General features: G+C 39.2%; 1 protein-coding gene across 2 annotated transcripts in view; it reads left to right on the plus strand.

Moving 5' to 3' along the window:
• The window catches only part of snx13 (sorting nexin 13), a 75,370-nt gene that overhangs the window by 21,559 nt on the left and 27,928 nt on the right, over positions 1–25,883 (plus strand). For both annotated transcript variants that reach the window (XM_061882811.1, XM_061882810.1), the window contains exons 2-11: positions 7,306–7,418; positions 7,495–7,597; positions 7,675–7,764; positions 17,528–17,649; positions 17,799–17,917; positions 17,981–18,085; positions 19,763–19,851; positions 19,923–20,006; positions 20,087–20,225; positions 23,918–24,006. In XM_061882811.1, the coding sequence (XP_061738795.1) occupies positions 7,306–7,418; positions 7,495–7,597; positions 7,675–7,764; positions 17,528–17,649; positions 17,799–17,917; positions 17,981–18,085; positions 19,763–19,851; positions 19,923–20,006; positions 20,087–20,225; positions 23,918–24,006 (1,053 nt within the window). The remainder of the gene's footprint in view (positions 1–7,305; positions 7,419–7,494; positions 7,598–7,674; positions 7,765–17,527; positions 17,650–17,798; positions 17,918–17,980; positions 18,086–19,762; positions 19,852–19,922; positions 20,007–20,086; positions 20,226–23,917; positions 24,007–25,883) is intronic.

The following is a 25,883-nucleotide window of genomic DNA, read 5'->3' on the forward strand; positions in this document are numbered from 1 at the left end:
GAAGGATAGGATAGGACATGTCTTTATTGTCATTGCACAAGTACAACGAAACTTTGTTTTCAGCACAAACCCGTTCAAGGTGAGACAAACAAACAGTGTACAGGGTTACAGAACAGGAACGCTGATGGCTCGCCACAAGCCCCCTCCTGTAAAAGATGGGGAAAAGGTAAAACGCTAGGGAAGGATGAGTAAAAAAATACAATCTAGACTGGGCTCCTAAGGGGGCCCAGTCTGGAGTGGGGAAAAAACCTCCATAGCAAAGCACATATATACATATTACAACATACATCTCCAGATATCTAGCAACAGAGGGAAGGGAGTGCGGGGTCATGGTGGTCGGCCGCAGCTCTCAGGCGCTGACCATCCTTACATCACCCCTAAGGGATTTGCGTCGAGGGCGTTGGATTGGGGGAGGGGGGTATATATGTGTGTAGTGTATATTTTTGTGGATGCATGAAACGCTTCCCGCCCACACTGCTGGGTGCCTCGTCTGAGCTGCTGTGACGTAGATGACCATAGTAACTAATTAGATGACCATAGTAACCAATTAGATGACCATAGTAACCAATTAGATGACCATAGTAACCAATTAGATGAGCATAGTAACTAATTAGATGAGCATAGTAACCAATTAGATGACCATAGTAACCAATTAGATGACCATAGTAACCAATTAGATGAGCATAGTAACTAATTAGATGAGCATAGTAACCAATTAGATGAGCATAGTAACTAATTAGATGACCATAGTAACCAATTAGATGAGCATAGTAACTAATTAGATGAGCATAGTAACTAATTAGATGACCATAGTAACTCATTAGATGAGCATAGTAACTAATTAGATGAGCATAGTAACTAATTAGATGACCATAGTAACTAATTAGATGACCATAGTTACTAATTAAATGACCATAGTAAGTAATTAGATGACCATAGTAACTAATTAGATGACCATAGTAACTAATTAGATGAGCATAGTAACTAATTAGATGAGCATAGTAACTAATTAGATGAGCATAGTAACTAATTAGATGACCATAGTAACTAATTAGATGAGCATAGTAACTAATTAGATGAGCATAGTAACTAATTAGATGAGCATAGTAACTAATTAGATGAGCATAGTAACTAATTAGATGACCATAGTAACTAATTAGATGAGCATAGTAACTAATTAGATGACCATAGTAACTAATTAGATGACCATAGTAACTAATTAGATGACCATAGTAACTAATTAGATGAGCATAGTAACTAATTAGATGACCATAGTAACTAATTAGATGACCATAGTAACTAATTAGATGACCATAGTGACTAATTAGATGAGCATAGTAACTAATTAGATGACCATAGTAACTCATTAGATGAGCATAGTAACTCATTAGATGAGCATAGTAACTAATTAGATGACCATAGTAACTCATTAGATGAGCATAGTAACTAATTAGATGAGCATAGTAACTCATTAGATGAGCATAGTAACTAATTAGATGACCATAGTAACTAATTAGATGAGCATAGTAACTAATTAGATGACCATAGTAACTAATTAGATGACCATAGTAACTAATTAGATGACCATAGTAACTAATTAGATGAACATAGTAACTAATTAGATGAGCATAGTAACTAATTAGATGAGCATAGTAACTAATTAGATGAGCATAGTAACTAATTAGATGACCATAGTAACTAATTAGATGAGCATAGTAACTAATTAGATGAACATAGTAACTAATTAGATGAGCATAGTAACTAATTTGATGACCATAGTAACTAATTAGATGAACATAGTAACTAATTAGATGAGCATAGTAACTAATTAGATGAGCATAGTAACTAATTAGATGAGCATAGTAACTAATTAGATGAGCATAGTAACTAATTAGATGACCATAGTAATTAATTAGATGAGCATAGTAACTAATTAGATGACCATAGTAACTAATTAGATGACCATAGTAACTAATTAGATGACCATAGTAACTAATTAAATGACCATAGTAACTAATTAGATGACCATAGTAACTAATTAGATGACCATAGTAACTAATTAGATGACCATAGTAACTAACTAGATGACCATAGTAACTAATTAGATGACCATAGTAACTAATTAGATGACCATAGTAACTAATTAAATGAGCATAGTAACTAATTAGATGACCATAGTAACTAATTAGATGAGCATAGTAACTAATTAGATGACCATAGTAACTAATTAGATGACCATAGTAACTAATTAGATGACCATAGTAACTAATTAGATGAGCATAGTAACTAATTAGATGACCATAGTAACTAATTAGATGACCATAGTAACTAATTAGATGACCATAGTAACTAATTAGATGAGCATAGTAACTAATTAGATGACCATAGTAACTCATTAGATGAGCATAGTAACTCATTAGATGAGCATAGTAACTAATTAGATGACCATAGTAACTAATTAGATGAGCATAGTAACTAATTAGATGAGCATAGTAACTCATTAGATGAGCATAGTAACTAATTAGATGACCATAGTAACTAATTAGATGAGCATAGTAACTAATTAGATGACCATAGTAACTAATTAGATGACCATAGTAACTAATTAGATGACCATAGTAACTAATTAGATGAACATAGTAACTAATTAGATGAGCATAGTAACTAATTAGATGAGCATAGTAACTAATTAGATGAGCATAGTAACTAATTAGATGACCATAGCAACTAATTAGATGAGCATAGTAACTAATTAGATGAACATAGTAACTAATTAGATGAGCATAGTAACTAATTTGATGAACATAGTAACTAATTAGATGAGCATAGTAACTAATTAGATGAGCATAGTAACTAATTAGATGACCATAGTAACTAATTAGATGAGCATAGTAACTAATTAGATGACCATAGTAACTAATTAGATGACCATAGTAACTAATTAGATGAGCATAGTAACTAATTAGATGACCATAGTAACTAATTAGATGAGCATAGTAACTAATTAGATGACCATAGTAACTAATTAGATGACCATAGTAACTAATTAGATGAGCATAGTAACTAATTAGATGACCATAGTAACTAATTAGATGACCATAGCAACTAATTAGATGAGCATAGTAACTAATTAGATGAACATAGTAACTAATTAGATGAGCATAGTAACTAATTTGATGAACATAGTAACTAATTAGATGAGCATAGTAACTAATTAGATGAGCATAGTAACTAATTAGATGACCATAGTAACTAATTAGATGAGCATAGTAACTAATTAGATGAACATAGTAACTAATTAGATGAGCATAGTAACTAATTAGATGACCATAGTAACTAATTAGATGAGCATAGTAACTAATTAGATGACCATAGTAACTAATTAGATGACCATAGTAACTAATTAGGTGACTATAATAACTAGTATATCATCCATAAGTGCAGATTCCAAGCATTGAAATACTTAGTACAGTTGAAGACTTACAGTCATTAGAAAAGATGAGCACACATCATAATGGCAGCTACACTTTCCATCTTAAAGATCTAAAAAAAATGATTTGGGAATGTCCTGCAGGCCAGACTGAAAAGCCCAACGGGCCGCATGTGGCCCCCGGGCCTTAATTTGCCCAGGTATCTGTAGTGTAAGATGACTAAAGGTAGTGAATGGGCACTTCAGGGATCCTGCTGTTGTTGCGTAATAGCGATCACATTTAAAGATAGCTTGCAACCAGACCAGCTTGTCTAGAACGCTCGGTCACCAGACTTGCTTGCTTGGAAACGAGACCTTTGTTTCCTGCGCTGACAAAGGAACAATAGAGGAAGTGAGTCATAAGTTTGCACAATGGCACCCTCACAAGTCTTTGTATGACATCATTGTCTTTCATGTTGGATTACAGGGTCCTTTACCGACATCCGCGACATTTTTACATGAGGATGACATTAAAGAGAGACATTTCTAGAACGTACAGCCAAGGCCATTTGGTAAATATGGTTTGGCATATTTACATTGAAAGGATTCAATTTGCGCCTTTGTATGTACATCACTGTATTCCACCTTTTTGTAAGTCACCCTGCATCTTCTGTTCATACACGTGCAACATTTGTAAAGCATGTAAGAAAGTTACCCTGCAGCTGGGAGGCGCCTAATTAAAGTCATTTGATCTAGGGCTGGGCGATATATCACAGCTTTGTCTCTGTGCGATATAGAAAATGACTATATTGTGATATTAGAGTATACCTTCTCACGCAGTTGCTTTTAGCTGCGGGCATTACACTACAGGCTCTTCTCACTCTTTCTTGTGCCTCCTTCTGACAGAGACTTAAAACAAGCGCACCTTCTTACATACGTCACGTGTGCAACGACACACGCTCCTGCAGAGCAGAGAGGTAGCGACATGGTAACATTAGCTGTGATGCTAACGGTGCGGTGCGGGTGGTAATACGAGAGAGAGAAGGTGCGAATCTGGTAACAAATGAAGGAAGAATTATTTCCCAAGAAAAACAGCATGGGGTCCATCGTCTGGCGGTGGTTTGGCTTCAAGCGGGAAGATGTTGAACAATTATGCATCAAAAGCGTTGCTACAAAAAGTAGCAGCACTGCTTATGTAGCATCATTTGAAAAGTCACCTGCTGGAGAATGGGGAGTGCTTGAAACTCTGCATGTCAACATCTCCGTTTGGTGCCACACCAACAAGATGTCAAAGCAACCATTTCCACATCAACACCGTATGAAAATAATAGTCACCAACAGAAGGAGATAACGTCCACAGGAACCTACCACATAGTTAAAGACATACACTATTGGATTTCCTTTTATGCAGCTCATTTTTATTTGACACTTTTTGAAATATCTTGTGTGACATCATGCACAAAAGTGCACTTTAATTTAGTGTTGTTTGGATATGTCATCTTAGTGACATCATGCACAAAAGTGCACTCATAGCTTGTTTTAAAATGTCTGACAATCTTGCCTTTTCTGTTTGGAAATGACATGAATGTTTGTGCCACTGTGCCAATAACTGTTTCATAAATACACTTTTGCTCAATTGACTTAGTATGAAAGTTTAAAAGTAGCATATATGAATGCAGTATGAAGAAGAATGTTTGAATGTAGACACATAGAATCATCATACTGCTGTCATTATATGCATCAAGTGTTCATTCGAGGCTAAGGCACAATATGCAGATATATATGGTGTAAAAATATGGAGATATATATGGTGTATGGCGACATGGTGTAAAAATATGGAGATATTAACAAAGGGCCATTTTGCCCAGCCCTACTTTGATCACGTGATCTCTGCACCTTGTAGAAGTGAAAGATGATTGTGGACTGAACAGAAAAGAGCCTTCCACAAAGTTGGAGGCATTTCAAATGTCTTAGTTTGCTGAATAATTCAGTTTTAGGGTCCTACTAAGGAATGCAGCCAAATTCCTGATTGATTGACTTCAATGACTCATTAATTAACTAAGCCTTGTGTATATTGTATATCACTAACTCCATAAATCCCACATGTTCAATGAAACATTTACAAGTCGTATTTAAAAAAAATTCCCAATTCAATCATCCTTGAATCTGGCAAGCAGCTATATTTGATGACATTGGCATGTGTTCCAAATGACTGCATGGCTCACATATGAGGCAGCTGTAGCAGGACTGTGGCCACAATAATGTTGACATGACTGTTATCCATTGTGTTAGGTACAACATTGTGCTTCCCACTTGCGGCGGTGGTGGGAGGCGTCATCATGGAATCAAATAGTCAGATAGAATGGCTGAATAAACATTAAACCGTATTTTTCGGGTTATAAATCGCAGTTTCTTTCGTAGTTTGGCAGGGGGTACGATTTATACTCCGGAGCGATTTAGGTGTGAAATTATTTACACATTCTCGTAAAATATCAAATAATAGGGATGTCCGATAACATCTGACTGCCGATATTATCAGCCGATAAATGCTTTAAAATGAAAAATCAGAAGTTATCAGTACTATGATAATCGGTATTAATTGCAATAAGTACATTTCTGACTATATATAACGCCGCTGAGCACACGGACGTAGGGAAAGGTAGAGAGCGCCAACAATCCTTAAAGGCTCTTCTTCCTTTGCGTACTGGCCCAATCATATATCTACAGCTTCTCCCGCACACAAGTGAATGCAAGGCATACTCTGTCAACAGCCATAAAGGTCCCACTGAGGGTGGCCGTATAAACAACTTTAACACTGTTACAAATGTGTGAACCCACACCAAAACAAGAATGGCAAACACATTGGGTTAGGGTTAGTTGTTCCAAAAGCTGTATGTACCTTTCAGCATTAATGGTGCCTTCACAGATGTGTAAGTTACCCATGCCTTGGGCACTAATGCACCCCCATACCATCACACATGCTGGCTTTTCAACTTTGCGTCGATAACAGTCTGGATGGTTCGCTTCCCCTTTGGTCCGGATGACACGATGTCGAATATTTCCAAAAACAATTTAAAATGTGGACTCGTCAGACCACAGAACACTTTTCCACTTTGCATCAGTCCATCTTAGATGATCTCGGGCCCAGAGAAGCCGGCGGCGTTTCTGGATGTTGTTGATAAATGTCTTTTGATTTGCATAGTAGGGCTTTAACTTGCACTTACAGATGTAGCGACCAACCATATTTAGAGACAGTGGTTTTCTGAAGTGTTCCTGAGCCCATGTGGTGATATCCTTTTAGAGATTGATGTCGGTTTTTGATAATTGTTTGATGAGCATTTTTCAACTTTATCAGTATTTATTGCCACCTTACCCAACTTCTTTGTCACGTGTTGCTGACATCAAATTCTAAAGTTAATGATTATTTGCAAAAAATAAAGTTTATCAGTTTGAACATCAAATATGTTGTCTTTGTAGCATATTCAACTGAATATGGCTTGAAAATGATTTGCAAATCATTGTATTCCGTTTATATTTTCTTCTAACACAATTTCCCAAGTCATGTGGAAACGGGGTTTGTACAATCAAACTGACAAAATAAGTTGCAATACAGTTGTAAGCACACAAGTGATATTACAGTGTCGATAAAGTAACTCACTTTGTATTGACGCACACTGCCACTTAAACAATTGACTTCGAAGTTCACCAAAACTTTCAGAGCTTGGTGATGTAATGATGCATTTAATGCCCCCTCCAGTGTGGTAAAAGTGAACTACACTCAAGCAACCCAATGACACAAAAAGAGAAAAGGCGTCAGAGAGACGGTCTTTAGTACACCAATGATCACCTGCATTTAATAGTTGCTGAATGTTATTCAATGGTTTTCCTCTTTTTAGGCCAGTCTGTCCTTTTGGGGATGGGGGGGTCTCGGAGTCGTGCTCTTCCTCATCACCTTCGGACCCTTCGCCATATTCTACCTGGCTTTTTATATCCTCTGCTTCATTGGCGGGTGAGTGGACACAATTACTGCATGGTGCATTCATGTCAACTGCCGACTTTATCAGCACTCCCACTTCTCCAACCAGGGCCTTTGCGGTCACTCTGCTGTACGGGAAGATCAACTCCGAGAAACACCTGGAGAAGTGCGAGCATGCCTATCTGCCTCCCACACAAATCGGTATTTTAAAGGTACAACACACAGCTTTGATGCGATTGGAAGTGGTGTTCTTTCTTCTCCAATCACGCTTCATGTCTCCCTTGGCCAGACGTTAGAAGAGATGAAGCTGGAGTCCAAACCTATAAAGATCGACAGGCGACTGACTGGCTCCAGTTTCATCGATGAACCTCTGCAACAGGTGTGTGTGGTTAGATAGATAGTACCTTATTCATTCCTTCAGCAGAGTTCCTTCAGCAACATTTAAATTGCAGCAGCACAGTACAGAATTGAGATCAATTCAAAAAGTAAATAATGGGGGTATAAATGGAAACAAAATTGAAAAATATTACAAAAGGAATAAAAATGAAAAGCAACAATGGGAATAAAATTATAACAGTAAATAAGAATATAACAAGAGAAACTAGGCAGTAGTGACCATGTTATGAAAAAGTATTAGCGTTATCAGTATCTGGCGTTATCAGTTATCAATATTAGCATTATCAGTATCTGGAGTTATCAGTTATCAATATTAGCATTATCAGTATCTGGCTACTATGCAGAGGGTGACTGGCATCATCCAGGATGCTCACTAGTTTGTCCACAGTCCTCTTCTCTGCCACCCTCACTAGTGAGTCCAGTTTTATCCCCATCGTAGAACCGGCCCGCATGATCAGTTTCTCCAGTCTGGAGCTGTCCTTCTTACAAACCCTGTTTCCATATGAGTTGGGAAATCGTGTTAGATGTAAATATAAACGGAATACAATGATTTGCAAATCCTTTTCAAGCCATATTCAGTTGAATATGCTACAAAGACAACATATTTCATGTTCAAACTCATAAACTTTATTTTTTTTTTTGCAAATAATAATGTAGTTGTAGCGACCAACTGTATTTAGTGTCGGTTGTTTTCTGAAGTGTTCCTGAGCCCATGTGGTGATATCCTTTAGAGATTGATGTAGGTTTTAGATACAGTGCCGTCTGAGGGATGGAAGGTCACGGTCATTCAATGTTGGTTTCCGGCCATGCCGCTTACGTGGAGTGATTTCTCCAGATTCTCTGAACCTTTTGATGATATTATGGAGCGTAGATGTTGAAATCCCTCAATTTCTTGCAATGTCACTTTGAGAAAGGTTGTTCTTAAACTGTTTGACTATTTGCTCACACAGTTGTGGACAAAGGGGTGTACCTCGCCCCATCCTTTCTTGTGAAAGACTGAGCATTTTTTGGGAAGCTGCTTTTATACCCAATCATGGCACCCACCTGTTCCCAATTAGCCTGCACACCTGTGGGATGTTCCAAATAAGTGTTTGATGAGCAGTCCTCAACTTTATCAGTATTTATTGCCACCTTTCCCAACTTCTTTGTCACGTGTTGCTGGCATCAAATTATAAAGTTAATGATTATTTGCAAAAATCAGTTTGAACATGAAATATGTTGTCTTTGTAGCATATTCAACTGAATATGGCTTGAAAAGGATTTGTAAATCATTGTATTCTGTTTATATTTACATCTAACACAATTTCCCGACTCATATGGAAAGGGGGTTCGTAGATGTACTGCCCCCCCAGCACACTAGCATGTAGAACAGAAGACTGGCAACCACAGACTGGTAGTACATCCACAAGAGTTTTTTAAAAATGTTGAAGGAGCGCAGCCTCCTCAGGAACTACAGCCTGCTTTGTCCTTTCCTGTGTAAGTGGTCTGTGTTGACAGTCCAGGCCAGCTTATTGTCTGTACCTCGACTGCCTGGATCACAATAGGTTGTGACCGTGGACTCGACCTCCCAAAGTCAATGACCAGCTCCTTGGTCTTTGACGGAATAAGCAGCAAGCGGTTCCTGTGGCACCAGACAGCAAAATCCCTCACCAGGCTCCGAAACTCCTCTCTGCCGTCCCTGATGCACCCGACGATGGCTGTGTCATCTGCGTACTTCTGGATGTGACACAGCTCTGAGTTGTAGCAGAAGTCAGCCGTGTAGAGGGTGAAGAGAAGAGGGGCCAGCACCGTTCCGTGCGGCGCTCCGGTGCTGCTGATCACAGTGCAGACGTGATGTCCTTCAGTCTGGCAGACTGTGGCAGATCGGTGAGGTAGTTTGAAATCCAGCCAACCAGGCAGGGTTGGCAGGGGTTATGTCCCAAAGATAACAATACAACAACATAGCTGACACAACAAGCATCACGACTGCGCAAACATCAGCAAGGTGGTTTTTTTGATGCTTTTTGTGGCTGATCAGCTGATCCACCGCGCCAACTTTGATCACCGCGTGATCCATTACAGCTTCTGCTTTGTGCACATGTTGTTGTTGCTGTCAAGGCTGTCAGATGACTGAAACTGTGCTTCACATATACTTTTTCTCATTCTAAGTAGGGCTGGGCGATATGGCCTTTTTTTATTATCTGGATATGTAATAAGGAATGTCACGATACACCATATATATCTCCATATTTTGTCTTAGCCTTGAATGAAGACTTGATGCATATAATGACAGCAGTATGATGATTCTATGTGTCTACATTCAAACATTCTTCTTCATACTGCATTCATATATGCTACTTTTACACTTTCATGCAGAGAGGGAAATCACAACTAAGTCAATTTTATGAAACAGTTATTGGCACAGTGGCACAAACATTCATGTCATTTCCAAACAGAAAGTGCAAGATTGTCAGAGACATTTTAAAACAAGCTATGAGTGCACTTTTGTGCATGATGTCACTAAGATGACATATCAAAACAACACTAAATTAAAGTGCACTTTTTGTACAGAACACCACTACAATAGTTTAAAACAAATAAAGTGCACTTTTGTGCATGATGTCACACAAGATATTTCAATAAGTGTCAAATAAAAATGAGCTGCATAATAGGAAATTAAATAGTGTATGTCCTTCACTATGTGGTAGGTTCCTGTGGACGTTATCTCCTTTTGTTGTTGACTATTTTTTTCATACGGTGTTGATGTGGAAATGTTTGCCTCGGCATGTTGTTGGTGTGGCACTGAATAGAGATGTTGACATGCGGAGTAAACACTCTTCATTCTCTAGCGGGTGACGTTTTAAATGATTCTACATATTAGCAGTAATGCTACTTTTTGTAGCAACGCTTTTGCCCCACACTTGACAAATTACGGTTGTCTGTTCGACATATTCCCACTTGAAGCCAAACCACCGCCAGACGATGGACCCCCTGCTGTTTTTCTTGGGAATTCCCTCATTTGTTACCAGATTTGCACCTTCTTTTTCTCATATTACCACTCGCACCACAGCTAACGTTACCCGTGCAGCTAAAAGCAACTACGTGAGAATGTATACTCCAGTATCACGATATAGTCATTTTCTATATCGCACAGAGACAAACCCGCGATATATCGAGTATATCAATATATCGGCCAGCCCTAATTCTAAGCATTTAAAAGCAATGGGAACACTATCATACAGCTGTTAATATAATATGGACCGTAGGGCGCACTGGATTAAAAGGCGCACTGCCGGTGAGCGTGTCTATTCAGGTCTTTCTTCATACAAAAGGCGCATTAAAAAGGTCGTATTATGATTTTCTTCTAAATTTAAAACACTATTTTGTGGTCTACATCAGTGTTTTTCAACCAGTGTTCCTTGGGAGATGATCTAATTTCACCTATTTGGGTTAAAATATTTTTTGGAAACCAGTAATTATAGTCTGCAATCGATGTGTTGTTGTTGAGTGTCGGTGCTGTGTAGAGCTCGGCAGAGTAACCCTGTAATACTCTTCCATGTCAGTAGGTGGCAGCAGGTAGCTAATTGCCTAGTAAATGTCTGAAACAGCGGGAGGCAGGGTACAGGAAAAAAGGTGTCTAAGGCTTAAACCAAAAATAAACAAAAGGTGAGTGCCCCTGAGAAAAGGCATTGAAGCTTAGGGAAGGCTATGCAGAACAAAACTACAACTGAACTGGAACTGGCTGCAAAGTAAACAAAAACAGAATGCTGGACGACAGCAAAGACTTACTGTGGAGCAAAGACGGCGTCCACAATGTCCATCCGAACATGACATGACAATCAATAATGTCCCCACAAAGAAGGATAAAAAAAACTGAAATATTCCTGATTGCTAAAACAAAGTAGATGCGGGAAATATCGCTCAAAGGAAGACATGAAACTGCTACAGGAAAATATCAAAAAAAGAGAAAAAGCCACCAAAATAGGAGCACAAGACAAGAAGTAAAAGACTACACACAGGAAAACAGCAAAAAAAGTCCAAATAAGTCAGGGTGTGATGTGACCGTACACCTACTTTGAGACAAGAGCTATAATGATGAATGCTTGCTTATGCTTTAAAGTCATATCCTACATCCGCCACAACCACTTTTTGCTGTCAACTGAGTTGGCTGGAGAAATGCTACACAGAAACACATTTGCGCTCTACTGTGAAGTGTGAAGTGAATTATATTCATATAGCGCATTTTCTCTAGTGACTCAAAGCGCTTTACATAGTGAAACCCAATATCAAAGTTCCATTTAAACCAGTGTGGGTGGCACTGGGAGCAGGTGGGTAAAGTGTCTTGCCCAAGGACACAACGGCAGTGACTAGGATGGCAGAAGCGGGAATTGAACCTGCAACCCTCAAGTTGCTGGCACGGCCACTCTACCAACCGAGCTAAACCGCCCCACAGAGCATTGAAACACATCAACAGTGTACATAACAGGCTACTTTCTGGCGCATTTAAAAATCAATAAACCCGCATCAGAAATAAAAACATATCTTAAGAGGTACTGTCAACATTACAATAATTGTAAACAACATTAAATGTGAAAAAATAATGAAATGAAATATTTGGACTCACCATTTGAATAAGCCAGTGGTATCGCTCGTAGTCTGTTGATACCAGGAGACGTGGCGAGCATTTCCCCTTTTCACCACTGGGATAGCGGAGCTAGACAACCTCGTCTCACAAGATGTAGTTTCTCTTTAAATATACTTCTTGAAAATGGCCTTGCAAATTCAGATCTGCCACCTAATCAACGTTTTGTTCTTCTTTCTCTTTGACGTGTGCATAGGACCGTGTTACAACAAAGTGACCAGATACAGTAGTTACAGTAAATGATCCATAAGCATTAATGATGCAGTATGGTAATAATAATGATAATAATAATAACAATAATACATTTTATTTGGTATAGCGCTTTTCAGGGTACTCAAAGAGGCTCTACAGCAGGGGTCTCAAACATGAATAATACTTCAACAAAATATGAATGTAAGTTCATAACCTGTGAAAAAATAATACAACAATGGTAATATTTAGTGTTAACAGCTTTATGGACATGTTCCATAAATATTGATGTTAAAGATTTCTTTTTTTTTGTGAAGAAATGTTTAGAAGTAAGTTGATGAATCCAGATGGATCTCTATTACAATCCCCAAAGAGGACACTTTAAGTTGATGATTACTTCTATGTGGAGAAATCTGCATTTAGAATTGAATCACTTGTTTATTTTTCAACAAGTTTTTAGTTATTTTTATATCTTTTTTTCCAAATAGTTGAAGAAAGACCACTACAAATGAGCAATATTTTGCACTGTCATACAATTTAATATGTGGGCCTACCGAGGATGTCGTAGTGGTTTGTGCAGCCCTTTGAGACACTAGTGATTTAGGGCTATATAAATAAACATTGATTGATTTATTGAATAAATCAGAAACTGATGACATAGTGCTGTATTTTACTTCTTTATCTCTTTTTTCCAACCAAAAATGCTTTGCTGTGATTAGGGGGTACTTGAATTAAATAAATGTTGACAGGGATTACACCAGTGAAAAAAGGTCGAGAACCACTGTTGTAGAGGACGTTAAAGGCAGTGCAGTCACGGCAGCCTTAATAATGTCGGCCGGGTGATAATTGGGACAAATTGGGGAGAATGGTTGCACAGGTAGATTGTCGGGAGGTGCACTGAAACTCAGGAGTCTCCTGGAAAAATGGTGAGGGTTGGCAAGTATGTTGCTAGGGCGGGAAAGCCATTCATAGAAGGTGAATTCATTCAAAAGTGAATGTTAAATTTTTTAACAGATCTTTTCTTGCGGCCCAGCCTCACCCAGTTTCTGCATCCAGTGGCCCCCAGGTATTGATATAGATTGATATAGTAATATTAGGTTAAAAAAAAAAAAAGGCAGATAAATGGAGGGGAAGAAAGAGAAGTGAACTGTATTAACCTTGTAGATTGTTATAGTAATAATAGGTTAAAATAAAAAAAAAGGCAGATAAATGGAGGGGAAGAAAGAGAAGTGAACTGTATTAACCTTGTAGATTGTTATAGTAATATTAGGTTAAAATAAAAAAAGGCAGATAAATAGAGGGGAAGAAAGAGAAGTGAACTGTATTAACCTTGTAGATTGTTATAGTAATAATAGGTTAAAATTAAAAAAAGGCAGATAAATGGAGGGGAAGAAAGAGAAGTGAACTGTATTAACCTTGTAGATTGTTATTGTAATATTAGGTTAAAATAAAAAAAAGGCGGATAAATAGAGGGGAAGAAAGAGAAGCGAACTGTATTAACCTTTTAGATTGATATAGTAATATTAGGTTAAAATAAAAAAAAAGGCAGATAAATGGAGGGGAAGAAAGAGAAGTGAACTGTATTAACCTTGTAGATTGTTATAGTAATGTTAGGTTAAAATAAAAAAAGGCAGATAAATGGAGGGGAAGAAAGAGAAGTGAACTGTATTAACCTTGTAGATTGTTATAGTAATGTTAGGTTAAAATAAAAAAAGGCAGATAAATAGAGGGGAAGAAAGAGAAGTGAACTGTATTAACCTTGTAGATTGTTATAGTAATAATAGGTTAAAATAAAAAAAAGGCAGATAAATGGAGGGGAAGAAAGAGAAGTGAACTGTATTAACCTTGTAGATTGTTATAGTAATAATAGGTTAAGCTTTGTCAGTGTGCCATATGCTACCCAGTTTCCCCGAGGGAAATGACGATAATATATGTTTGATGAAATAACAAGTATATTTAATATATTTTGGCCACTGTAACGTCACACATAGTTTGAACAGTAACATTGTGTTTGAAAATAGGAAAATAAAACCCTGTACTTTAATCAAGTGATTCTTTGGCGTGCCACCAGATGGAGCTGGCGTACCACTAGTGGCACACATACCACAGTTTGAGAATCCCTGATCTCGATGTGGTCATTGCTCACCACCACACAAGAAGCTAAATATGGAGTCAAGGACAGCTGCGGTGGCTCCGTTTGGCAACACTGCCCCCTAGCGTTTTGGAAGAGAATTACAATTGAAAGAATTTTAAATGAATGGAGACGCGACTATGTGACGTGAGAGCATATTTCGGTCTCCACTGTGAAAGCTTCCCATCATGGTGAATTATTCATGCAGCATTTATAAGCTGGCCTCTTACACACTGCAACAAGGATCATTCTATTTGCCATGAAACATTTTTCCTTGTGCTCTAGATCAGTGTTTTTCAACCACTGTGCCGAGGCCTGGTGTGCCATGGGAGATGATCTAAGTTCACCTATTTGGGATAAAAAATATTTTTTGAAAACCAGTAAATGATGTGTTGTTGTTGAGTGTCGGTGCTGTCTAGAGCTCGGCAGACTAACCGTGTAATACTCTTCCATGTCAGTGGGTGGCAGCAGGTAGCTAATTGCTTTGTAGATGTCGGAAACAGCGGGAGGCAGGGTGAAGGTAAAAAGGTGTCTAATGCTTAAACCAAATATAAACAAAAGGTGAGTGCCCCTAAGAAAAAGGCATCGAAGCTTAGGGAAGGCTATGCAGAATGAAACTACAACTGAACTGGCTACAAAGTAAACAAAAACAGAATGCTGGACGACAGCAAAGACTTACTGTGGAGCAAAGACGGCGTCCACAATGTCCATCCGAACACGACATGGCAATCGACAATGTTCCCACGAAGAAGGATAAAAACTAAGTAGATGCGGGAAATATCAGACATGAATCTGCTACAGGAAAATACCAAAAAAAGAGAAAAAGCCACCAAAATAGGAGCGCAAGACATGAAATAAAAGACTACACACAGGAAAACAGCAAAAAAAAATCCAAATAAGTCATGGTGTGATGTGACAGGTGATTAGGGGACGGCGTGGCGCAGTTGGGAAAGTGGTTGTGCCAGCAACCTGAAGGTTCCTGGTTCAATCGTGGTGAATCGAAAAAATCGATATATTATCGAATCGTGACCCCAAGAATTAATATTGAATCGTGGGACACCCAAAGATTCACAGCTCAGGAAACAATAGAGCATACGTACTCATGTAGTAGTACAGTTGGCACACTAAAGTAAACTAGTTAATAAAGTTAATATTTAAACATTTCACATGTGACATTTCAAACAATTTAGAACAGAAATAGTTCATGCACATTCGAATGAATTCTTCCAAATTACAATTAAAACATTTGGGCTGTATATATGCGCACTAATTGACTGAAAAAGCACACACTTGGTGCGATGATGTCATGTTGTCGATGGAAAAATGCATTTTTAGACCATATGATTTGCCTGAGCGCCTAGGAGACCCCGAGAGTAACAAGCTCTACCGAGGATGTCGTTGTGGTTTGTGCAGCCCTTTGAGACACTTGTGATTTAGAGCTATATAAATAAACATTGATTGATTGAAACGCTTGCCTTGTTGCCTTTCCATTAAGAAGAATAAATCAGATTTTAGTGTAAGTTTGCTGGTTTGAAGAAATGTAATGCCGAGCACATAACATTATGTGGAGATAATAGCACTAACATTTACTGCATTTAAGAATATTTTTCAACATATTGAGCAAAAAGGTCTCTTTTTTTCTACCAAGAAAAGTGCACTTATTTGTGAGAATATACTTATTTTAAGGTATTTTTGTGTTCATTAAATTTAGCTAATTTTATTTGTTTTGGAAAGTCTTGACAAGCCAAATGTTCTTGTTCTATTAGCAGATCATTTTGCTAAGTTCAAATAAAATTCCCCTATTTTTTTTTTTTTCTTGTTTGTGAGCACTTACTTTTTGCAGTGTACGTTTTAATTGATTTTTAAATTTACCAGAATATAATCCGTTTTGTACAGTGTTGATGTGATGCAATGCCCGGTAGGGTGTAAATGTGTACTGTATAGTACTTCTCCAGCAATGGTCATGAGGGTATTTTGAAAGGTAATAATTGAAGTGGGACATCGCTGAAGGTCGAGGTGGGAAACTGCCCTCACTCATGTGTTCGTCATTGTGTGCTACTTTGAGGTATTGGATTTCACAAACAAAGGTATTCTTGTTCCATGCAAACTGCCTTTTAAATCACTAAAAGATATTTTTTAAATTTTGGATTCAAGTGTGGTAGTCAATCGGAGTAATTTAATTATCAGTTAAGTAGGATTCCTCTTCCACCATTGCTATCAGGATAGGATAGGTCTTTATTGTCATTGCACAAGTACAACAAAACTTTAGTTTCAGCACAAACCCGTTCAAGATTAGACAAACAAACAGTGTAGAGGGTTACAGAACAGGAACGCTGATGGGTGGCCACAAGGCTCCCCGTAAAAGATGGTAAAAAAGGTGAAACGCTGGGGAAGGATGAGTAAAAAAAATACAATTTAGACTGGGCTCTTAAGGGGGCCCAGTCTGGAGTGGGAAAAAAACCTCCATAGCAAAGCACATATACATATTACAACATACATCTCTCGATATCTAGCAACAGAGGGGAGGGAGTGCGGAGTCATGGTGGTCGGCCGCAGCTCTCAGGCGCTGACCATCCTTTCATCACCCCTATGAGATTTGCGTCGCGGGCATTGGATTGGGGGGTGTGGCGTATATTTTTGTGGATGCATGTGTGTGTGTAAGCCTGCAGTGTGTCTCTGGTGTCTATTACTCTACTTTTTCCTGCCAATGACTTTTTTAAGCCCCTGATTTCCTTTTTATTCATAGAAAATGGAATAATGAGTATAGATTTGGTCTTGTCTTTGTTCTTCTGTTGGCGCATGCAGGTGATCCAGTTTGCTCTGCGAGATTATATCCAGTATTGGTATTACACTCTGAGCGAGGACGAGTCTTTCTTACTGGAGATCAGACAGACGCTGCAGAATGCTCTCGTCCAGTTCTCCACACGGTAAAAAAGCGCAGGCTTTCTTTCAGACATCCAATACAGTTGGGAATAATTAAAGTAATGATTGTGGTTGCAATTTGCATTATCAGCTATTTATTTATTCAGCTCTCACACTAATTAGCGTGTTCCTGTGTTTTTTTGTATGTGTGAAGGTCCAAAGAGGTGGACTGGCAGCCTTACTTCACCACCCGCCTGGTGGACGACTTTGCCACCCATTTGCGTGTCTTTCGTAAAGCTCAGGATCGTCTCCCAGACAGAGAGGATAAACTAAGTAAACACAAATGAATGACACCTGATGAGAAGTGAGAGAGTAAGAGTGGTGTTGTCTAAACAGGAGACATAACCGAGGAGCTGATCGACTCATTTTTTGAGGCGGAAGTGGAGATGGAAAGGAAGATTTGTCGAGACGTCGTGTGCACTTCTCAAAAGGATGAAGAAGGTAGACATAATCAATCAATGTTTACTTATATAGCCCTAAATCACAAGTGTCTCAAAGGGCTGCACAAGCCACAACCACATCCGCGGTACAGAGCCAACATATGGGCAAGGAAAAACTCAACCCAGTGGGACGTTGGTGACAGTGACTATGAGAAACCTTGGAGAGGACCGCATATGTGGGCAAACCCCCCACCCCCAGGGGAGACCGAAAGCAATGGATGTCGAGCGGGTCTAACATGAAATTATGAAAGTCCAGTCCATAGTGGATCCAACATAACAGTGACAGTCCAGTCCATAGTGGATCCAATATAATAGTGACAGTCCCGTCCATAGTGGGGCCAGCAGGAAACCATACCTAGCAGAGGTGGATCAGCAGCACAGAGATGTCCCCAACCGATGCACAGGCGAGCGGTCCATCCTGGGTCCCGACTCTGGACAGCCAGCACTTCATTCATAGCCACCAGACCTTTGTCCCCCCCCGCCGCCCCTCCACAAGGGACAGGGGGGCAGAGGAGAAAAAGAAAAGAAACTTCAGATCAACTGTTCTAAAAAAGGGGACTATTTAAAGGCTAGAGTATACAAAAAGTTTTAAGATGGGAATTAAATGCTTCTACTGAGGTAGCATCTCGAACTGTTACCGGGAGGGCATTCCAGAGTACTGGAACGCAGATTTCTTGCCGGGACATATGGTACAATACAATCGGCAAGATAGGCTGGAGCTAGACTGTGTAGTATTTTATACGTAAGTAGTAAAACCTTAAAGTCATTTCTTAAGTGCACAGGAAGCCAGTGCAGGTGAGCCAGTATAGGTATATATGTATGTATATATGTATATAAAGGTATATACAGTATAGGTATATATGTATGTATATATGTATATAAAGGTATATACAGTATAGGTATATATGTATGTATATATGTATATAAAGGTATATACAGTATAGGTATATATGTATGTATATAAAGGTATATACAGTATAGGTATATATGTATGTATATATGTATATAAAGGTATATACAGTATAGGTATATATGTATGTATATAAAGGTATATACAGTATAGGTATATATGTATGTATATATGTATATAAAGGTATATACAGTATAGGTATATATGTATGTATATATGTATATAAAGGTATATACAGCATAGGTATATATGTATGTATATATGTATATGAAGGTATATACAGTATAGGTATATATGTATGTATATATGTATATAAAGGTATATACAGTATATATGTATGTATATATGTATATAAAGGTATGTACAGTATATATGTATGTATATATGTATATAAAGGTATATACAGTACAGGCGTAATGTGATCAAACGTTCTAGTTCTTGTCAAAAGTCTAGCAGCCGCATTTTGTACCAACTGTAATCTTTTAATGCTAGACATGGGGAGACCCCAAAATAATAGGTTACAGTAATCGAGGCGAGACGTAACAAACGCATGGATAATGATCTCAGCGTCTTTAGTGGACAAAATGGAGCGAATTTTTGTGATATTACTGAGATGAAAGAAGGCCGTTTTAGTAACGCTTTTAATGTGTGCCTCAAAGGAGAGAGTTGCCTTGTGTAATTGTTTGTTGTCAAATGTTAAAGTGGTGTTATTAAATAAATGTCAGTGTCTAGCATCATTCATCATCGCTGAACAACTTTTTGTGTCAGGTTTCCTCCGAGACTTGTGCGAGTTGCTCCTGTACCTGTTACTACCTCCTGGGGACTTCCACAACAAGAATATGCGATACTTTTTAAGAGTAAGTGCATGTCAGAAAGTCTCAGTGGCTTGGCGGCAGTTCTCACTTCACCTGGGATGTGGTTTTTTTAGGAGGTGTTGGCACGCGGCGTCCTCCTTCCTCTCATTAACCAGCTGAGCGACCCAGACTACATCAACCAGTTTGTCATTTGGATGGTACCACTTGGACACTTTGGGCATGGAAACATCTCACGAGCCGTGTGTTTTTGACAGTGATTCAGAGTGTGTGCTCGTAGATCCGGGACTCCAGCTGTAACTACGAAGCCTTTATGAACACTCTAAAGCTGACGGACAAGCCTGCCGAGCTGGAGGCCGTGAAGGACAAGGTGATGGAGGAGCTGCAGTACCTGCGCTCGCTGGACTCGGCGGGAGATGGTGAGGCCACATCACTTGCAGCTTCCGTAACCCTCGAAACCACAGCTGGGCAAATATTTTGACTCAGGGGGCCACATTGAGAGAAAAAATGTGTCTGTGGCAGCCATACTTGCCAACCTTGAGACCTCCGATTTCGGGAGGTGTGGGGTGGGGGGGCGTGGTTAAGAGGGGAGGAGTATATTTACATCTACAATTCACCAACTCGAGTATTTCATATATATTTCATATAAATATATATATGAAATTCTTGACTTTCAGTGAATTCTAGTTCTAGTGAATTTCAGACAGCACCTATCAAATACACAGTAATAAAAACACAGTTGTTCTACTAACTGTACTGTGCTGGCTGGTTACTAAAAAAAAACAGCACTTACCTTTCACTATTTGAGTAAGCTTTGTTCTGCCATTTATTTCTTCATTTTGCTCGGTGTAATGTATTGGGTTGGAGTCAATAACCAGGCGAGGGGATGAAGTTATGTCTCTTTACTGTGGGCTTCAGAACAGACTACCTCACTTGCCGTCAGGTGTGCAATCAAAAAGCAACCCCATAACGCTATAGCCAACATTCACCAGGAGATGGCAACAGACAACATAGAATCACTCTATTACAGAGGGCGTCGCCATGGCAGTAACTTCCTCGTTCTTCTGCTTTGTCTCCTTGTGTGTGCAGTTTTTTATTCAAATCCGTAGATGTTGTAATATAATGTGATTGGGCAGGCAAGCTGTTTATATAGTGGGAAAGCGGACGTGAAATCAGGCTGTCCCCACTCAGGTCCGCATGGTGCTGGAGGGGGCGTGGCTTCCAGCTCCGGCTGAATTTCGGGAGATTTTCGGGAGAACATTTATTCCTGGAGGTTTTGGGGAGAGGCGATGAATTTAGGGAGTCTCCCGGAAAATCCGGGAGGGTTGGCAAGTATGGTGGCGGCCAATGTGGATGTGTGCAGTGTTTTCCCCAGAAAATGTGTTAGTTAAGGTGGTGACTCTCCAGGGGGTGGGCAGGTGTATCTCTGTCTGGCTTGGACAAAGGAATGAACTCAGATGGGATACTTAGGGGACTTTTATTTTGACGGCTCTTTCACTTCCAGAGTCAGAGTAATACAAAATCTACAAATAACAAAAACGGTCAGCGAAAAAGGTTCCAAAAAAGGGAATAACCGAAAATCACTTCCAAAAGGAGGAACATACAAAAACAAAGACAAACTATAATTTGCGCCGTATCTGCTATGAAATTTATTGACATAAAACGCTCCAACAGGAGGAAGAAAACAATGACTATAAAAATTGCTACTCTTAATCTTAATTTAATAATGGTAAATGAAAAATCACTCAAGAAATGTGAGGAAGGAAAGATTAGCAGGAAAAAAAAAGATAACTCAGCACTTCGGTTGAACAAAAGCTAAATAACAAAATTCACTCTGAGGAGGAGAAAAAGTCAAACTCAAAATAACAGCGTAGGAATTCAGGAACCAAGAAAATAAGTGTGGGACGAGGCAAGGCATGGACATGGACATGGAAGCGAGACAGGCACGGAAGCTGGAGACAATCTGGCACAGAACAAGGGGAGGCGTGGGCTTATATGACACATGAGGGTAATGGGAAACAGGTGGAAACAATCAGGGGTCAGGGATGACATCACACTGATGACACAAGACGAAGGCCAAGTGATCTGAAACAAGAGGAGTTGCTTTAAAAAAAAAAAAACATGCAATTCAGAAGACAAAACAAAACAAGACAAGACATCCATCACCACGATGTGACAATATCAGCTTGTCGCCATCACGTCTCCACCTCGTCGCTGCCGCCACAGCCTGGGGGGGGCAATAGATTACAGGCTGTGGTAAAGTAGGCCGGCTTCGTCGCGTGAAGCAGCCTACAACTTTTGGTTGTGTTTTCCGCTCCGTGTGCTGAGTGGCGATATACGATATATATCTCAATATTTTTTCCGTAAAGTAAAAACAAAACGGTCTTAGTTACCTGAGGTACTAAAAAAATGACTTACAAAGTCAAATTAATGACTTACTGTAAGTAAGCGTTTGCAGTAAGCGTTTGAAAAAAAGTGTTAAAAGTGGGGCCACGTGCTGACGTATGCTCAACTCCATTCATCCATCCATCCATCCTTTTTCTACCGCTTGTCCCTTTTGGGGTCTTTCCTTAATTTATTATAGCATTTCGGAAACCTGTAGTTTATTTTTATTATGTAAATGTAATATTTTTATCAACATGTGATAGCAGGGACCCTGCCATTCAAAACTGGGCTGCTTCAAAACTTATGATTAATGTAACTATAGCTGAAAAAAATAGTACAATAGCAATAGGAAAGACTATTCATCCCTGAACACCATGGAGTTCATGTAGGCTTTATAATGCACTTACATTATTATAGCAACTATCAGAGACAGAAACTCTTCAATAAACATAATGTTATTTTTTGTTGCTTCAACACACCTCAATCAACACAGAAAAAAGTCAAGTGAAATAACTTAGTTTTGAACTGTAAGTCATTATTGCTTGTCTTTCTCTCAGACAGACAGGGCTTTGCTGTCCGTAATACACGCACGCACACCCCACAGTGAACTAACATTACGCTAATAGCTAATTAGCCTTCACCTCAAGAACTGCGAGCGAGCTGAGCTGCCGCTTGTTTCTAGAACGTCAACGGGCTCTTAGTGATGTTACTTGTAGTTGACTGGCAGGTGTTTATCATCATTTGGAGAGAGTCCCCTGCCTTACCTGCTAAAAACACCTTTCTGCTCGCTCCATGTTACATGCGCTCTGAATACGCACTGCTGATTGGCTGTTACCGCTCTGCGTGTAACCAATCAGATGGTTGTGTGGGTGGGACAATGCTGGATGCTGCAGAGACATACTGACAGAGACAGTGGCAAAAATAAGCTGAGCAGCTTGTTAAGACTTTAGTTTAGGCGGTGGCTGCGGGAAACCCTGGTGTGTATAAATTATATGTAGACATTTGGCTGTAAAAATCTGCTTTACAGTATGTGTCTTTGGGTCCCTTTTTTTCAGGAACACTACCGTATTTTGGGGATTTTAAGTCGCAGTTTTTTTCATAGTTTGGCTGGGGGAGCGACTTATATGTGAAATTATTAACACATTCCCGTAAAATATATTTTTTCTTTAATCTCATTCACGTAAGAGACTAGCCCATACTTGCCAACCCTCCCGAATTTTCCGGTAGACTCCCGAATTTCAGTGCCTCTCCCGAAAATCTCCCGGGACAACCATTCTCCTGAATTTCCTGAATTTCTCTGGATTTCCAGCCAGAGCTGAGTGAGGACAGCCTGTCGTCACGTCCACTTTTCCTCCTTAGAAACAGCGTGGTTATAACATCTACAGCTTTTGGAGCTCAGTGCACAACTGCACACAACAAGAAGGAGACTATTATATATGTCTCAAGATATCCAGATAAATATCATGTGTCGTGATATGGCTTAAAAATATAGAGACATTAAAAAAGGCCACATCACCCAGCCCAATTTCTATAGTTCAAGACTTACGGTCATTTAAAAACAGCACTGCACATCATAATGGTGGTTACATTTTTTATGTTAAAGGTTTAACATTTATGTAGAATGTCCGGCAGGCCATATTGAAAATCTTAACGGTCCGCATGTGGCCCGCTTTGCCCAGATTTGCTCTAAACACCCAACTCTGCTCCCCTTTTTTCTAACTGCTAGACATCAACATGATCAAGAACCAGATAAACAGTCTTCGGTTTGTGAGGAAGGTGTGTGAAACCAGGATCCAGAGACTACGATCAGGCAAGGTAAGGTGGTTGACTGCTGGATCAATACTCTGCAGTATTATTAGGGATGGCTGCCTTGCACACTTGAATACATTCGGTACCAATTCCCGCTACCTGGGAATCAATATGAATACTCAGCGGTACCAGTTTTTGGTACTTCTGTGTGTGTTCAATGTTTGTTTCAATCCAACATTTTAACAGTGAGCTCATGATAACTTGGCTGTCCACTTGTCCACTTCTAAGTCTCATTTGCAGGTAGTGTGATGGCCGCCATGCTACTCAAGTTGTTGCCTTTTTCTTTGTTTCTCACATTTAACAAAGAAAGCACAGTTCTAATTAAATTCCTTGTGTCTAAACTGTACTTGGCCCATAAATCTGATTCTGATATAGTAGACTTTGCGTGCAGTTGCAATTTCAAGATGTTAAATTGCAGTAGAATATAGACTAAAGTCATCAATCAATGTTTATTTATATAACCCTAAATCACAAGTGTCTCAAAGGGCTGCACAAGCCACAACCACATCTGTGGTACAGAGCCCACATAAGACTCTGTGAATGACTATGAGAAACCTCGGAGAGGACCGCATATGTGGGTGACAGAAAGCAATGGACGTCGAGTAGGTCTAACATAATATTGTGAAAGTCCAGTCCATAGTGGATCTAACATAATAGTGTGAGAGTCCAGTCCATAGTGGATCTAACATAATAGTGTGAGAGTCCAGTCCATAGTGGATCTAACATAATAGTGTGAGAGTCCAGTCCATAGTGGATCTAACATAATAGTGAGAGTCCAGTCCATAGTGGATCTAACATAATAGTGAAAGTCCAGTCCATAGTGGATCTAACATAATAGTGTGAGAGTCCAGTCCATAGTGGATCTAACATAATAGTGTGAGTCCAGTCCATAGTGGATCCAACATAATAGTGAGAGTCCAGTCCATAGTGGATCTAACATAATAGTGTGAGAGTCCAGTCCATAGTGGATCTAACATAATAGTGAGAGTCCAGTCCATAGTGGATCTAACATAATAGTGTGAGTCCAGTCCATAGTGGATCTAACATAATAGTGAGAGTCCAGTCCATAGTGGATCTAACATAATAGTGAAAGTCCAGTCCATAGTGGATCTAACATAATAGTGTGAGAGTCCAGTCCATAGTGGATCTAACATAATAGTGTGAGTCCAGTCCATAGTGGATCCAACATAATAGTGAGAGTCCAGTCCATAGTGGATCTAACATAATAGTGTGAGTCCAGTCCATAGTGGATCTAACATAATAGTGAGAGTCCAGTCCATAGTGGATCTAACATAATATTGTGAGAGTCCAGTCCATAGTGGATCTAACATAATAGTGTGAGTCCAGTCCATAGTGGATCTAACATAATAGTGAGAGTCCAGTCCATAGTGGATCTAACATAATAGTGAGTGTCCAGTCCATAGTGGATCTAACATAATAGTGAGAGTCCAGTCCATAGTGGATCTAACATAATAGTGAGTGTCCAGTCCATAGTGGATCTAACATAATAGTGAGAGTCCAGTCCATAGTGGATCTAACATAATAGTGTGAGAGTCCAGTCCATAGTGGATCTAACATAATAGTGAGTGTCCAGTCCATAGTGGATCTAACATAATAGTGTGAGAGTCCAGTCCATAGTGGATCCAACATAATAGTGAGAGTCCAGTCCATAGTGGATCTAACATAATAGTGTGAGAGTCCAGTCCATAGTGGATCTAACATAATAGTGAGAGTCCAGTCCATAGTGGATCTAACATAATAGTGAGAGTCCAGTCCATAGTGGATCTAACATAATAGTGTGAGAGTCCAGTCCATAGTGGATCTAACATAATAGTGAGAGTCCAGTCCATAGTGGATCTAACATAATAGTGAGAGTCCAGTCC

The sequence above is a fragment of the Nerophis ophidion genome, linkage group LG21, assembly GCF_033978795.1.
Source record: "Nerophis ophidion isolate RoL-2023_Sa linkage group LG21, RoL_Noph_v1.0, whole genome shotgun sequence".
NCBI lineage: Eukaryota > Metazoa > Chordata > Actinopteri > Syngnathiformes > Syngnathidae > Nerophis > Nerophis ophidion.